Here is a 15,965-nt window from a genome sequence, read left to right as displayed (position 1 = left end):
CCGCATGCTAGTACAAGAGTAATTTTTTTCTTGTTCTGGGAGGATGCATCATAAAAACCATTAAATGTTACCCCACTTTCAGCACTGGACAGATCATCTAAACTAAGTTTGTCCAAGTTGTGGCACGTGGGCTGCACGCAGCCAAGGAGAGCTTTGAATGCAGCCCAACATAAATCTGTAAAGTTTCTTAAAACACTGTAAGATTTTTTTTTTTTTCCCACTCATCAGCTATTGTCAGTGTTTTATGTGTGGCCCAAGATAATTCTTCTTCCAGTGTGGTTCAGGGAAGCCAAAAGATTAGACACCCCTGATTTAAACAGAAGACCAACAAAGTAACATTGAACTTACACTGCACTATAGACCAAATGAACCTAACAGACATTTACAGAACATTTCATTCCACGGCTGCAGAATACACATTCTTCTCATCAGCACATGAAATATTCTCCAGGACAAACCATGTGTGAGGCCACAAAATAAGTCTCAACAAATTTTTAAATCTTTGTGTTGGGGTCATTTCAAGTGTCTTTTGAGACTACAATGGAATAAAACTAGAAATCAAAAACAAGAGGAACTTTGCAAACTGTACAAAAACATGAAAATTAACCAACATGCTCCTGAATGACCAATGGCTCTATGAAGAAATTAAGAAGTAAAAAATTTTTTGAAAAAAATAAAAACCGAAGCACAAAATACCAAAACCTAAGAGACACAGCAAAAGAAGTACTAAGAGGAAAGAATAAAGCAAAATAAATGCCCACATCAAAAACGTAGGAAGATTTCAATTAAACAACATAATAATGCACCTCAAAGAACCAGAAAAGCAAGAACAAATCAAATCCAAAATTAGAAGATCAGACCGAAATGAAATGGAATATATATACATACACACATATGTGTATATGTGTGTATATATGTACACGAGTATCTGGTCAGGTGTGGTGGCTCACGCCTGTAATCCCAGCACTTTGGGAGGCAAAGGCGGGTGGATCACCTGAGGTCGGGAGTTCGAGACCAGCATGACCACCATGATGAAACCCCGTCTCTACTAAAAATACAAAATTAGCCGGGTGTGGTAGCGCATGCCTGTAATTCCAGCTACTGGGGAGGCTGAGGCAGGAGAATTGCCTCCCAGGTGAGGACGAGGCTGCAGTGTCATTGCACTCCAGTCTGGGCAACAAGAGCGAAACTCCATCTCAAAAAAAAAAACCCCAAAAAGGTGAATATATATGTCATATATATGTATATATACATATATGACACACATGACATGTGTCATATATATTGCATGTATATATATACACACAAATGATAAAATGAAAAGTTGGTTTTTCGAAAAGGAATAAAATTGACCAACTATTAGCTACGATTAACCAAGAAAAAGAGAGCGAAGACCCAAATAAATAAAATTAGAGACAAAAAAAGAGGCATTACAACTGATACCACAGAAATATAAAACATCATTAGAGGTTGTCATGAACAACTATATGCCAAGAAACTGGAAAACCTAGAGGAAAGACATACACTTTTAGACATGTATAACCTATAAAGATTGAACTAAAAGAAACAGAAAACCTTAACAGACTAATAACAAATAACAAGATTGAATAAATATTAAAATGTTTTCCAACGAAGAAAAACTCAGGACCAAATGCCTTTACTGCTGAATTCTACCAAACTTTTAAAGAACTACACCAATTCTTCTGAAACTATTCCAAAATATTGGAGAGAAAATTCTTCCTAATTTATTCTATGAAACCAGCATTACCCTGATATCAAAAGTAGACAAGGACGCAATAAAAGAAAAAAACTACAAGCCAGTATCACTGATAAACACAGATACAAAAATCCTCAAGAAACTACTAGCAAACCAAATCCAACAGCACATTAAAAAGATTATTCACCATGATGAAGTGGGATTTAACTCAGGGATGTAAGGATGGTACAACATATGCAAATCAATAAATGTGACATATCACATCAACAGAACGAAGAACTAAAATCCTATGATCATCTCAATAGGCTCAGAAAAAGCATTTGATAAAACTCAACGTCTCTTCAAGATAAAACATCACCACAAATTATGCATACAAGAAACATACCCCAACACAACAAGGACCATATATGACATACCAACAGCTAACATCATACTGAATGGGGAAATGGTCAAAGCTTTTCCTCTAAGAACTAGAACCAGACAAGGATGCCCACCTTCCACACTCAACATAGTACTGGAAGTCCCAGCCAGAGTAATTAAACAAGAGAAAGAAACAAAGGGCATTCACATTAGAAAACAAGAAGTCAAAACTGTCCCTCTTTGCAGATGACATGATCTTATATATGAGAAAATTTAAAGACTGCATCAAAAAAAGCATAGAACTGTTAAATTCAGTAAATATGCAAGATACAACATCAACATACAAAAGCAGTAGCATTTCCATACACCAATAACAAACTAGCTGGAAAAACATCAAGAAGACAACACCATTAACAACAGCTAAATAAAACAAAATACAATACAATACAATACAATACAATATAATACAATACAATACAATACTTGGGAATAAATTTAACCAAGGAGTTGAAAGATATCTACAATGAAAACTACTAAGCACTAACGAAAGAAACTGAAGAGGACACACACAAAATGGAAAGACATCCCATGTCCATGAATTAATATTGTCAAAATGGCCATACTACCCAAAGCAATCTATAGACTCAACGCTAATCCCTATCAAAATACCAATGACATTCTTCACAGAAACAGAAAAAAAATTCTAAAATGTGTATGGAATCACAAGAACCCCAGAATAACCAAAACAATCTAGAGCAAAAAGAACAAAGCTGGAGGCATCACACTACTTGACTTCAAAATATAATAAAAAGCTATAGTAATCACAACAGCATGGTATTGGTATAAAAAGATATACAGACCCAGAGAAATGAGAACCCAGAAATAAATCTACGTATTTATAGCCAACTGATTTTTGACAAAGATGCCAGGAACATATAGTGGGGAAAGGATAAATAAATGGTGCTGGGAAAATTGAATATCCACATGCAGAAAAATGAAACTAGACTCCTCTCTCTCACTATATTCAAAAATCAACTCAAATGGATTAAAGACATACATGTAAGACCTAGTAGTATAAAACTACTAGAAAAAACACGGGAGATGCTTCAGTACATTGGTCTAGGCAAAGATTTTATGGCTAAGATCTCAAAGGCACAGGCAAGAAAAATTAAAGCAGACACAGCAGGGCGCAGTGGCTCACACCTGTAATTCTAGCACTCTGGGAAGCGGAGGCAGGTGGATCATCTGAGGTCAGGCATTCAAGACTAGCCTGACCAACCCCATCTCTATTAAAAACACAAAATTATCCAGGTGTGGCGGTGTATGCCTATAATTCCAGCTACTTGGGAGGTTGAGGCAGGAGAACCACTTGAACCTGGCAGGCGGAGGTTGCAGTGAGCTGAGATCATTGCACTCCAGCCTGGGCAACAAGTGTGAAACTCTGTCTCAAAGACAAAAACAAAACCAAAACCTAAAGTAGACAAACGAGACTATAACAAACTAAAAAGCTTCTCCATATCAATCAATAGAGTGAAGAGTGAACCTGTGGAATGGGAGTAAGTATGTGCAAATTATACATCTGGCAAGGGATATTACCTTGAATATACAAAGAACTCAACAGCAAAAAAGCTAATCATCCAATCAAAAAATGAGCAAATGATCTGAACAACTATTTCTCAAAAAAGACATATAAATGCCAACAAATATATGAAAAAATGCTCAACATCATTAATAATCAGGGAAATCCAAATCAAATCTTCGATGAGGTATTATCTTACCTTAGTTACAAAGGTTATTATAAAAAGATAAAGTTAACAGATGCTGGTGAGGATGCAGAGAAAAGGGAGCTCTTTCTTATACATCGATGGCAAGAATGTAAATTAATATAGCCACTATGGAAAATAGTATGGAGATTTCTCAAGAAACTAAGATTTACCATATGATCCAGTAATCCTACTACTGGGTATTGATCCAAAGGAAGGGTAATCAGGATATCAAAGAGATATCTGCACCCCCATGTTTATTACAGCACTATTTACAATACCCAAGATATAGAATCAACTTAAACATCTATTAACAAAGAAATGAATAAAGAATGTGGTAAATATACATAATGGAATACTATTCAGCCATAAAGAAAAATGAAATCCTGTTATTCCCAGCAACACAGATGAGCCTGGAATACATCATATTAAGTGAAATAAATCAAGCCCAGAAAGATAAATACCACAAGTTCTTACACGCAGGAGCGGGAGAAAAAAAAAGCTCACAGAAGTAAAGGGAAGAATTGTGGTTACAAGAGGCTGGGACGGGCCAGGCGCGGTGGCTCAAGCCTGTAATCCCAGCACTTTGGGAGGCCGAGACGGGCGGATCACGAGGTCAGGAGATCGAGACCATCCTGGCTAACACGGTGAAACCCCGTCTCTACTAAAAAATACAAAAAAAACTAGCCGGGCGAGGTGGTGGGCGCCTGTAGTCCCAGCTACTCGGGAGGCTGAGGCAGGAGAATGCCGTAAACCCGGGAGGCAGAGCTTGCAGTGAGCTGAGATCTGGCCACTGCACTCCAGCCTGGGCGACAGAGCAAGACTCCGTCTCCAAAAAAAAAAAAAAAAAAAAAACAAAAAACAAGAGGCTGGGACGGGTAAGGAGGAGGGGAGGAGAGGATAGGGACAGATAGTTTAACAGATGCAAAGTTACAGCTATGTAGGAGGAATAAGTTCTAGTGCTCTACAGTAATGTAGGCTGAATATAGCTAACAATAATGTACTGCATATTTTCAAAAAGCGGGAAGAGAGGATCTGGAATATGAACACAAAGAAATAAATCTTTGAGGAGATAGATATAATTACCCTGATTTGATCATTATACACTGTATATGTGTTTTAAAATGTAACACAGTATCTCATATATAATTATTATGTGTCAACTAAAAGGAAAAAAATACTCCTAAGATTTTGGTGGGCATATATATGGGCAGGTACAATATGAGTTTTATTACTATTTCAAACATACAAAAAGTTTTAAAAATATGATGAACACCCTTGACAAACCTCTCAGCTTAAAAAGCATAATTGAAGCACCATGAACAGCTCTCTCCAATCCATCATGCAATCTTCCCCTAAAAGTACCCACTAACCTGAATTTAGTCTTTATTATTCCCATGTTTGCTTTTAGACTTGATTACATATATATGTAATCCTAAACAATAAAGGCTTATTTTGCATATTTTAAACAATTTCTAAATGGTGTACTGTGTGTTCCGCAAGTTGCTTTTTCTATTCAATAAAATTTAGGGTGTGATTTGTCACACAAAAGCACTGTTAAATTTTATTACATTTGAGGAGAGGGCTTAGGGTGAGGCATAGGAAGGAAAGGCAGATAGGGAAGATTTTACTTTCTGTTTTATGCCACTCTTTGAATTTTTCTAACTATGTAATTATTTTCCCCTTCACTTTTCAATGTCAACATAAGTTAACTGGACAGTGAAATTATAGACAATGTGCCATTTTCATTTTCTTTTCACTTTTCTATGCCAAAAAAAAAAACTAACAAGTTATTTTTTAGTGAGGTGAATCAAAAGCATTAAAACTAGCAATATAAAAACAAAAACAAATGAGCATTTAAACAACTCACAATATTTCAAAAAGTTATATTGAAACTTGACAGAACTCTTTTTGGTAATGGCATTTCTGGTTTTTAAGGGCATAATACAGGTTAACACCAACTTCCTTTATCTACCTTTTGTGATGAGGACTAAACCATTGATTTTTACCTTGCCCAAATTTGTATCTAAGGAGTCTGGGGAGTCATGCCCTACAAATCATAAATTCTCATCAGATGGGTTTTATTTAACCCTATATATCTTGACTTACTTTCCAACCTGACTCTGGCATAACATTACAAGACAAGGAAGAAAATCAAAATATTTTACCCCAAAACATGTTTCTTGGTCATATTTTGATATGGCTCTGCAAAGCTGTTCTTTATAGGGGGAAATTTGCATCTGTAAAGAACCTCTATTAAAATAGCTAGATCTTTTTCTTCCAGACCGTCCCAATCCTGAAGAGATAGTAACTAAGATCTGAAAGGGAAATGTTTGTCATCTATTGTCTCTAAGGACAGTCACTATAAGACTTCAAAAGAACTTTGGTCTCCACAATCTTTATCTTAACCTGAATATTCCCTTTCTATCAATCCCAGATCTTTAGACAAACTCAGCCAGAAAATGTTTAAATTCAACTATAGCCTGAAAGCCCTTCCACTCTGAGTTGTCTCGCCTTTCTGGACCAAACCAATGTATTTCTTAAATGTATCTGATTGATGTCTCACGCCTCTCTAAAATGTATAATACCAAGCTGGCCGGGTGTGGTGGCACACGCCTGTAATCCCAGCATTCGGGGAGGCCAAGGCAGGTGGATTACAAGAATAAAAGATTGAGATCATTCTGGCCAACATGGTGAAAACCTGCCTCTGCTAAAAATACAAAAATTAGCTGGGTGTGGCAGCATGCGCCTGTAGTCCTGTATTTGGGAGGCTGAGGCAGGAGAATCACTTTAACCAGGGAGGTGGAGGTTGCAGCGAACTGAGATTGAGCCACTGCACTCCAGCCTGGCGACAGAGCGAGACTCCGTCTCAAAAAAAAAAAAAAAACCAAAAAAAAAAACACCAAGCTGTGCTCCAACTACCTTGGGCATGTTCTCAGGACCTCTTGAGGGCTGTGTCACAGGCCATGGTCACTCATATTTGGCTCAGAATAAATCTCTTCAAATATTTTACAGAGTCTGACTCTTTTTGTGGATGGTGGCAAGGTGAACACAAGTATATATGTACCAAGTTACAAGAGAAATTCCAAATTAACTTATGACACTAAAACTAAAGCTACTAGCTAATGAAGTTTAAATACTGAGTAATGAACAGATCAAGGAGAAATTTTGGCTCTCCATATAAAAAGAGAGAAGTCTGTATTTCTACCTTTAGAATGTGAAAAATAAAGACTAACTTATTTTCTTATCTACTAGGAAGATTGCTTTTTCTAAGAAAAGAAACAAACTGAGCTTAAACTATTATAATAATGACCTTCCTTTCTACCAGAAAGATTGGTGTCTGAAACTCTAATACATTAAAAAAATTAGTAACATAAAAAATAAATGGAAGTTTGTAATACTATACAAGTAGACATGAAACTTAATGATCATCCACTGGCACAAGGCCCAAAAGAATCAGAGATATAACGAAAGAGAACTTCCCTGGGTGATAAAATTAATGAAATTCTCTGACTCCAACACGATGATAAAGAAAAATATACAAGAAATAAGGACTTAGATGAATTTGTGACTGGACATATTATGTATTATTAGAGGAAATCACGAATGGGAAGGTGACTGTGGAAGAATAGATTATATACCTAATCTTTCTGATCAATGAAACAATAACCATCTACTATTTCGAACATTATATGCTAGGTACCCTGAATGTATGATCATCACACCACAAAATAAGATTTAAAGAAGGTGACTTAGAGAATTTACATATCTTACTGAAGATCACAGAGATAATAACAACTTGTCATAGAAAACAACCAAGACCTATTTCAATGCATTCTGCTTTGAGCCTAATAAGCATAGCTACCTTGTAGCTGAAGATGCATCCAGGCATCTCCACTGTAGGACATTACCTTCCTTTGCAGAGAAACAAACAGCAGCTCAGTTATACCCCGCCTTGATCATTCCTAGCAGCAATTCTGAACCATTACAACTAGTGAAAAGAATAGCTTCCATTCTGGAAGTCTCCCTAAAGATTTAACTAATTTCTGGGCTAGTCATATATTCCAAATCACTTAAGAACAGAGGCCAAGAAAAAGTATTATAGGGGAACACATTACCTGATATACTCTGGGGTGTTCAATAAATGACTATCAGTGGCCGAACTATCCTTGAACCTGCTCTCACTCCTTGATCCCCATCCTAGAACTAGTTTAGTACTGGAGGTCTTCCATTGGAATCAACCCACCTCCCTGCTGTTCTACTATATCTCTAATGATTTGTGTGATTTGGACCAAACCCTTCCGGCAGTGGCAGTCAAATTCTCAGATAAGCCTCAAGTGAAACAATTTAAAGGATATGTGATAAAGAATCCAAGGACACATTTAAATAATGCACTGGTTTTGTATTGGTTGCTCAGTGTAATCCCAGCACTTTGGGAGGCCAAGGTTGGCAGATCACCTGAGGTCAGGAGTTCCAGACCAGCCTGACTAGCACAGTGAAACCCTGTCTCTACTATAAATAAAAAAATTAGCTAGGCGTGGTGGTGTGGGCCTGTGATACCAGTTACTTGGGAGGCTGAGGCGGGAGAATTGTTTAAACCCCCGAGGAGGAAATTGCAGTGAGCCAACACAGCGCCACTGCACTCCAGCCTGGGTGACAGACGGAGACCCTGTCTCAAAAAAAAAAAAAAAAAAAAAAAAAAAAAAAAAAAGATGAGAAAGATGAGGAGAAACCAGATTTTACATCTATAAAATCTGTATGGACTGTATTTGTAAAAGAGGAATTAAGGGTAATGGGAAATGAAAACCTGGCAAATGACAGAAATCACATGTTCTGTGGGTAACTGTGACCCTCAATAGCCATTCACTTTAATGACTTTTAATTTAACCTATGGCAACAGACAAATTGATGAAAACAGAAAAGAATAGAGGGTTGAATGGTGGTAATTTTATCTCAAAGGACAAATAATCTAGAAGATTACTTAAAAAAATTACTTCAAGCTTAAAACAAGCTAAGGAATGTTGTGGCCATTACCGTCTCATTTAGCTCAGTCACTCTGACATGTTTAGTTAGAATTACCTTCTATTGTCTTGAATTACCAGAAACTGATCAGTCTAACTAATACAGGCAGAACAAATGCTTATAATTCTCTCATCTACCTAACTAGCTTAGTTCATGTTTTGGTAAGGACATTTTAAAACCAAAGAAATAAATATCAATTATCTATTCTGAGAAAGAGTTCTAGTTTTGGTTTCAAGTAATGAGTACAGAGGGTAACAGAGGGTAACAGTAGAAGAGAGGCTTGGATCTGAGAAGGCCTGTGTGAGTCTTTGTAAGCAATAGCATGCATCATTTCTTAATGGTAGCCAGAGCAAGATATGGAATAGGAAATACATTATATTGACTTTTTCTTACACTTCCTTTGTCACAATTGTTAGAATAATAAGCCATATACCTGAAGTCCATCAGGCATACATGTTTAAAGGAAGAGAGAAAGGTAATTTAAAACTTCTCACTAGAATGGAAAAAAAACCTTTTGATAAGGCTAGTTTACAGTCATGGCATATTAAATACCAGAGACTTTTCTCAGTTTTTTTTTTTTTTTTTTTTGCTAAGACTTTATTCTACCATTTAAAAGAATGAAAAACTTTTTTGTAAAAAACTGAGATTTAGTGACTTTAAAAGGAACAATTTACATGTTAATCCCTGCTAACATTAATTTAACTACTAGGATCACAGTCTACCCTTTGCTTCTGGTTTCTAATAAGCAAGTGTGTAGGTTGTACTTATAAGCTTTATCACAGTGTGTGTGATATTTTAAAATAGTCGACAGATAGCTGTCAGATTACTTTCTCTTTGGTTAAAATGACCCGAAGATCCCAATTACAACGTTTTTGGTATACAGCAAATATTGAGATCTGTTAAGAAACTCTTACCTGCTCTGTAGCTGTAGGGCAGTAGAAGACTAATAAAATAGTTGTACAGATGTTTATTGACAGTCCAATGATGGTGATGAGATTTGGGGCAATCCAGGAGGGAACTCTTCTAACGAGCCATTCCCAATACCCTTGCATTAAGGGCTCAAGCAGGGACCGTCCAGCACTTTGATATCTGTGTTCTTCTAGCCGCTTTAGTTGGTGCCTTGACAATGGTGGTGTTGGTAACTGAAACAATTTATTTAATACACATCCTGTAGTACTCATATGCCCGAAGCCCACTGGGGACTCCGGGTGAGAATCTCCACATCTTTTCCTTGTTGATCGATGCCCACTCATGGATCTTGTTTTTTTTTTTAATATTTAAAGACAGTAATTTACCTTCTTTTGTAGGATTTTGTGGCTGGTGCTTACCTAAAAAAAATAAAAATAAAAATAAAAACAAAAATTACACTTGTCAGCCACTATTTACGTCTTATGCCAATATTAATAAGGAAACAAAAAAATCAAATTGTCAGTAAAGTAGTAAGTATCAAACAGGACCAGAAAAGTAGGGACCTGATTTTGGTTCTAGTTCTTATTGAAAGTGTATAACCTCAACTTTAGGCAAAAAACAGTAAGAGACTTTAATAGTAGTACACTTCCTATTATCCAATAGTTTGTCTGACTTTGACGCTCATATTCTTTTTCGATCTCACACAGTTTTCAGTTGTATAATGCAACAAGTGTTAGAAATCATCTCATCATTACACATATACGGAAACTGAGGTCTCAATGCTAGCAAATCAGTATTAGTATCAGAGGAATGACTTGAATGAGTCTTAAACTAGATTTTTATATAATAGTAATATCTAACATTTGTCGGGCATGCCCTTCATATTACAAAACTTAAGCACTTTTTATATACTAACTCCTTTAATCCTCATAACCACCCTAGAAGGCAAGGACTATTAATTATCCCCATTTTTACAGAAAAATAAACTAAGGCTCAGTGAGGCTAATTAACTTGTCCAAATCACACAGCTGGTAAGTAGCAGTCAAACAGAAACACAGGGTTTCTGTTTAAACTAAACCAAATAGTATTCAAACAAACACAGGGTTTCTGTTTAAACTAAACCAAAACATAAAACTTCTTATTGGTAAAAACGAATATAGATGGTATTCTCGGTGGAGATAAACAACAATGAAAAAAATTAACTTTAAGACAGTATATATGTATTAGCAGAGTGTCCTGATGAACTGAGGAAGTAGAAGGAAAAAAAGTAAAAGTGGGTCAAGTGATGACTGCTGATAAAGGACCTTGAGTTTAATTCCTGAAGTATTTGTATTTCATTTAGTAAAGATTAGAGATAACAATTATAAGTAATCAAGTAGCATAAGGAAATACAAGAGTATTTTCAAGATGAATCAGAATGGAGAAAATAGTGAGAACAATTAAAAATTAGTAACTACAGTGATCTCAATGGTTTGAAGTGGTGAGGGCCTATAGTAGGATGGTAAAAATGAAAATATGAAAGACAGTCAAATCTGTAAGTAATTTCTATTTAAATGGAAGATTCAGCAGAAAGTACTTAAGAATTAGATATGAGAGGTGAGGAAACAAGAAAAAAAGAGTCAACTGCTAGAGATTACTGGTACTGTTGTCAAAAGGGCAAGCTGGAAAAGAAAAATCAGTTTGTTATTTTTTGACTTTTAGGGTGCAGGGGGTGAAAGGGAACTAGGGACGAGGGTAGGAAGGGAATATATATATATGTGTGTGTGTGTGTATATATATATATATATATATATACATGTGACTTTTAAGTAGAGATGTTTTAGACAAAATCGAAAAACTGGAGTTTTGGTAAGAGTGAAAAGTCCAGGTCATCAACTTAAAAGCTACTCTGGTTAAAAACTAGGAAGTAGAAAAGTTCTCAAAGGGATTAAGCATGGGAAGAAAAAAATGAACAAAGAACCTTGTGAGAAACTTACCATAGTTAGGAGGAGGAGGAACAGAGACCATAAGATTATTTTAAAAAGAAAGAAAGAGAGAAAGAATCTTAATAGAACACAAAGATTAGTGGCATAGGTATACTTTGATCTTCTGGTTGGAAACTATCCATAAAGCAAGATCAAAGTGCCAGAAATGGTATGGGTTTAGGACATCTCAACAATGGATCTACTATCAAAACATGCTCAGTTGTCCCTTTTAACTATTTTTGCTGTGAGAGGATCTGGTTTATTCTGCCTTTGCAGGGTGGTCCTGAGAGCGGCAGGTTCCTCCCTGTCTGGGGTGGAGGGGAGGCAGCACATAGTCCCTGGAATGCAGTGAAGCCAGGCCAAGGCGCAGAGGCAGCTGTGGTAGACTGGAGCATGGTGCTCCTGCTGCCCAGGATGGAAGGCACTGAACTGAGACTGGGCCATGGCTAGAGGACTATGAACCCAGGCCACATGTGCATTCTGGGAAGTGGGCCACAGGGTCACATGCCACAAAACATGTAATGTAGGCACTCAGCTCATGAGTAACCACATGGACAAGTAGGTACTTGCCAGGGGGACACTCACCCCACAGCCTAGTATGGACATGTGAACACAATGTTGGTGTCACATACAGACCAGAACTTTTTTCCTATATGCCCGTAAATATCAAATTCCAAAATTTCAACGTTACTAATGACCTACGGTGAATGACCTCTGTCAATCACGTATCTCAATATTTCGTTTAGAAAATAGTCGCTATAGTCAAGTTAATGCCCTTAAATAAATTTTCAAAAATCTCAAGAGACTCATCAGTGTCACAATTTAACCAACTGAGGTGCCCTGAAATAAAAATATTTAATATTTCGCTGGGCAGGGTGGCTCATGCCTGTAATCCCAGCACTTTGGGAGGCTGAGGCAGGCGGATCACCTGAGGTCAGGAGTTCAAGACCAGCCTGGCCAACATGGTGAAATCCCGTCTCTACTAAAAATACAAAAATTAGTCGGGTGTGGTGGCAGGCACCTGTAATCCCAGCTACTCAGGAGGCTGAGGCAGGAGAATTGCTTGACCCCGGGAGGTGGAGGTTGCAGTGAGCGGAGATCGCACCACTGCATTCCAGCCTGAGTGACAAAGTGAGACTTGTCTTAAAACAAACAAACAAACAAACAAAAAAACCCAAAAACTTAATATTTCAAATCAAGGAGAAAAATCAAAGCTAATTCCTTACATTTTGAGGAATTCTTTCACACAACTGTATCACAAAGTTACTGATTAAAACTGTTTTAAAGTAATGTTTATATAATATTAAATAACTGGTGATAAGATCACTTTAGATCAAATGGAAGATCAATAACCACCAATACACTTAGCTTCATAGTAGCCAAATTTTCTATAGTCAAGCAATGATAAATTTTCGTATTTGGTAAATAATAGCTCTTATGGAATTCCACTTGAAATGGGAATTAAAAATTTAGTCAATTCCGGCCGGGCGCGGTGGCTCAAGCCTGTAATCCCAGCACTTTGGGAGGCCGAGGCGGGCGGATCACGAGGTCAGGAGATCGAGACCATCCTGGCTAACATGGTGAAACCCCGTCTCTACTAAAAGTACAAAAAACTAGCCGGGCGTGGTGGCGGGCGCCTGTAGTCCCAGCTACTCGGAGGCTGAGGCAGGAGAATGGCCTGAACCTGGGAGGCGGAGCTTGCAGTGAGCCGAGATCGCGCCACTGCACTCCAGCCTGGGTGACACAGCGCGAGACTCCGTCTCAAAAAAAAAAAAAAAAAAAAAATTTAGTCAATTCCATTTGTATTTTACTGTTGCAGTATTCTATTCTCTTACTTTAAAAAAAAAAAAAAAAGAGATGAGTGCTAGCCTGCTTTTGGCACTGAATAGCTATAAGCAACTGATCCTAATGGTTTTAAGTTTGAACATTTGGCAGGACTAGTTGATAAATGGATACTTTCCCTCTCAGTTTTTCCCTTCTGCGACCTAGATGGTTTTTTAACCTTCTATTTCTCTTTTATAAAAATCTACATTTTGACAAACCTTTCCAGATCTAGCCACTGTATAAATTTATACATGAAAAGAGGCAATGAGTTTTTGAAGGTTTTCTTTGCCAACATTACAGCAACAATGTCTCTGTGAAGCTATTAACAACAACACTGCAAATATAAATTCAGATACATGTAGTCTCTGACCTACAGGTGGCTACTTTACTTTCAACACATACATACAGATACAGAGTTTGCAGTCACTACCACAGGTTCATCTCCACTCTTCCTTCTGTCATATCTGAGATCCAGGGTCTTTGACCATGAAAACCATTACAGAAAAAAACAGGAACTTCTGAATTTTAGCAAATTAAAAGCAAGCATATCTCAATGGAGCTGCATAGGGTAGGTAGGTGGCTACAACAGGAATATCAGGACAATGTGGCGAGAAAGGAAAAACGGATGTGGGATGGGAATACACGAAGGAAGGAGAATATTAAAAAATTATTCTATGTTGGGAACGGTGGTTCATTGCCTGTAATCCCAGCACTCCGGAAGGTTGAGGCAGGTGGATCACCTGAGCTCAGGAGTTTAAGACCTGCCTGGGAAACATGGCAAAACCACTTCTATACAAAAAAATTAGCTTGGCATGCTGGCCTGTGCCTGCAGTTCCAGCTACTTGGGAGGCTGAGTTGGGAGGATTGCTTGACCCCTGGAGGTTGAGGCTGCAGTGAGCCATGATCATGCCACTGTACTGCAGCCTGGGCAACAGCAAAATCATGTCTGAAAAACAAACAAAAAAACCCAAAAGTTTTTCTAGCCAGTTGTAATTTTTATATGGAGTCAGGCCTATGACCAAAAGGATGAGCAGAAAATGTCCTTTTCTTACCACAGTATAAGTAACAAAAAGAAAAAAAAAAGTAAGAAATTAAAATTATTGCTGGCTAGCTCAGAAACCTAGCCACCAGTCTTAATAGTTTTTATAAGAAAATAGATTATAAGTTTCCAATGCACTCAACCAACATATAAATGCAGTGAATTAGGCTGACATGATCCCATCTCCTATGTCCAGTGGGAAAATAAATAAAAACTAGTAAACAAGCAAATAAAAAAATTACACACTGTGATAGGCACAATGAGGAAAACAAGTGCCAAGATAGAAAATAGCTGGGGGTACACACTTTAAATAGGGTGAAGTCTTCAAGTAGCTTTTATACCAAGCTCAGAGGAAAAGAAGGAGCCAGACATTTTAGGAGAGCAGGAGGAAGAATAATCCAAGAAAATGGAACACACCCTGAGATTACAGTAAAGAGTTTGTCTTGCTCAGGTACAAGAGAGGTCACCACGGATGGACAGGAGTAAACCAGATGGAAGAACGAGATAAAATGAAGTTTGGAGAATTAATGCAGAGTTGTGATTTTACTTGGATGTAATGGAAAGCAACCGATGTGCTTATAAAGAAATCTGTAACTTTAGAACACAGCCAAAATTATTTGTTCACTGAGGATATGTTTTCATATATCATAATAGCACAAGTGAATATTTTAAACTGTATAAAATTCCCATCAGCTGTAACGCTGTAAGTCAGTTCATAATAATACTGTCACAGTCCTATAGCTATTGTAGCCTTTTCACTTGTAATCAGTAACTCCCCTCCTCTGTTAAAATCTGGCTCCAGTGCTCTGCTCCCTTTAAAGCACTCATCACACTTTGAACTATTTTTGTTTGATTTTTTTTTTTTTTTGGTCTTTCTCCCACACTTCTGTATACTCCACAAGTGCATGGGCCAAGCCTGTCTTGTTAACATTCTTTTCCCACAAGCTCATACCATACTTAGCACTATGTAGATAATCAATACTTATTTTAATCTAATTTAATTTAATTTTTTTGAGACAGGATCTCGCTCTGTAGCACAGGCTGGAGGCAGTACCGTGATCTTGGCTTACTGCAACCTCCTCTTCCTGGGTTCAAGCAATTCTTGTGTCTCAGCCACGGAGTAGCTAGGATTACGGGCGTGTGCCACCACACCCTACTAGTAGGTAACCAGTACTTACTGAACAATTAACAAATATTACTCGTCTAGTATTTAATAAACAGTTGTTCCAGACTCTGAGGAAACAAAAAGACTGAAATATACCATTCCATACATTTAAGAAGCTCAAAAGGGGGAGGGTGGGGTTTCATAAACAGCTAAGTTATGAATGCTATCAACAAACTGTTTTGTAAGTCCAGAGGAGAACTAG

General features: G+C 37.4%; 1 protein-coding gene across 5 annotated transcripts in view; it reads right to left on the bottom strand.

Moving 5' to 3' along the window:
- CEPT1 (choline/ethanolamine phosphotransferase 1) overlaps nucleotides 1–15,965 on the bottom strand; it is a 48,455-nt gene that overhangs the window by 29,610 nt on the left and 2,880 nt on the right. For all 5 annotated transcript variants that reach the window (XR_003118550.1, XM_025379283.1, XM_025379271.1 and 2 more), the window contains exon 2: nucleotides 9,777–10,190. Coding sequence is in view for 4 of the 5 variants with exons in the window: in XM_025379283.1 (XP_025235068.1) it covers nucleotides 9,777–10,115 (339 nt within the window). In the remaining variant the exon portion in view is untranslated. The remainder of the gene's footprint in view (nucleotides 1–9,776; nucleotides 10,191–15,965) is intronic.

Source organism: Theropithecus gelada, chromosome 1, assembly GCF_003255815.1.
Source record: "Theropithecus gelada isolate Dixy chromosome 1, Tgel_1.0, whole genome shotgun sequence".
Lineage (NCBI taxonomy): Eukaryota > Metazoa > Chordata > Mammalia > Primates > Cercopithecidae > Theropithecus > Theropithecus gelada.
The sequence above is the reverse complement of the archived record's forward strand: the minus strand, read 5'-3'. Positions and strand labels throughout refer to the sequence as shown.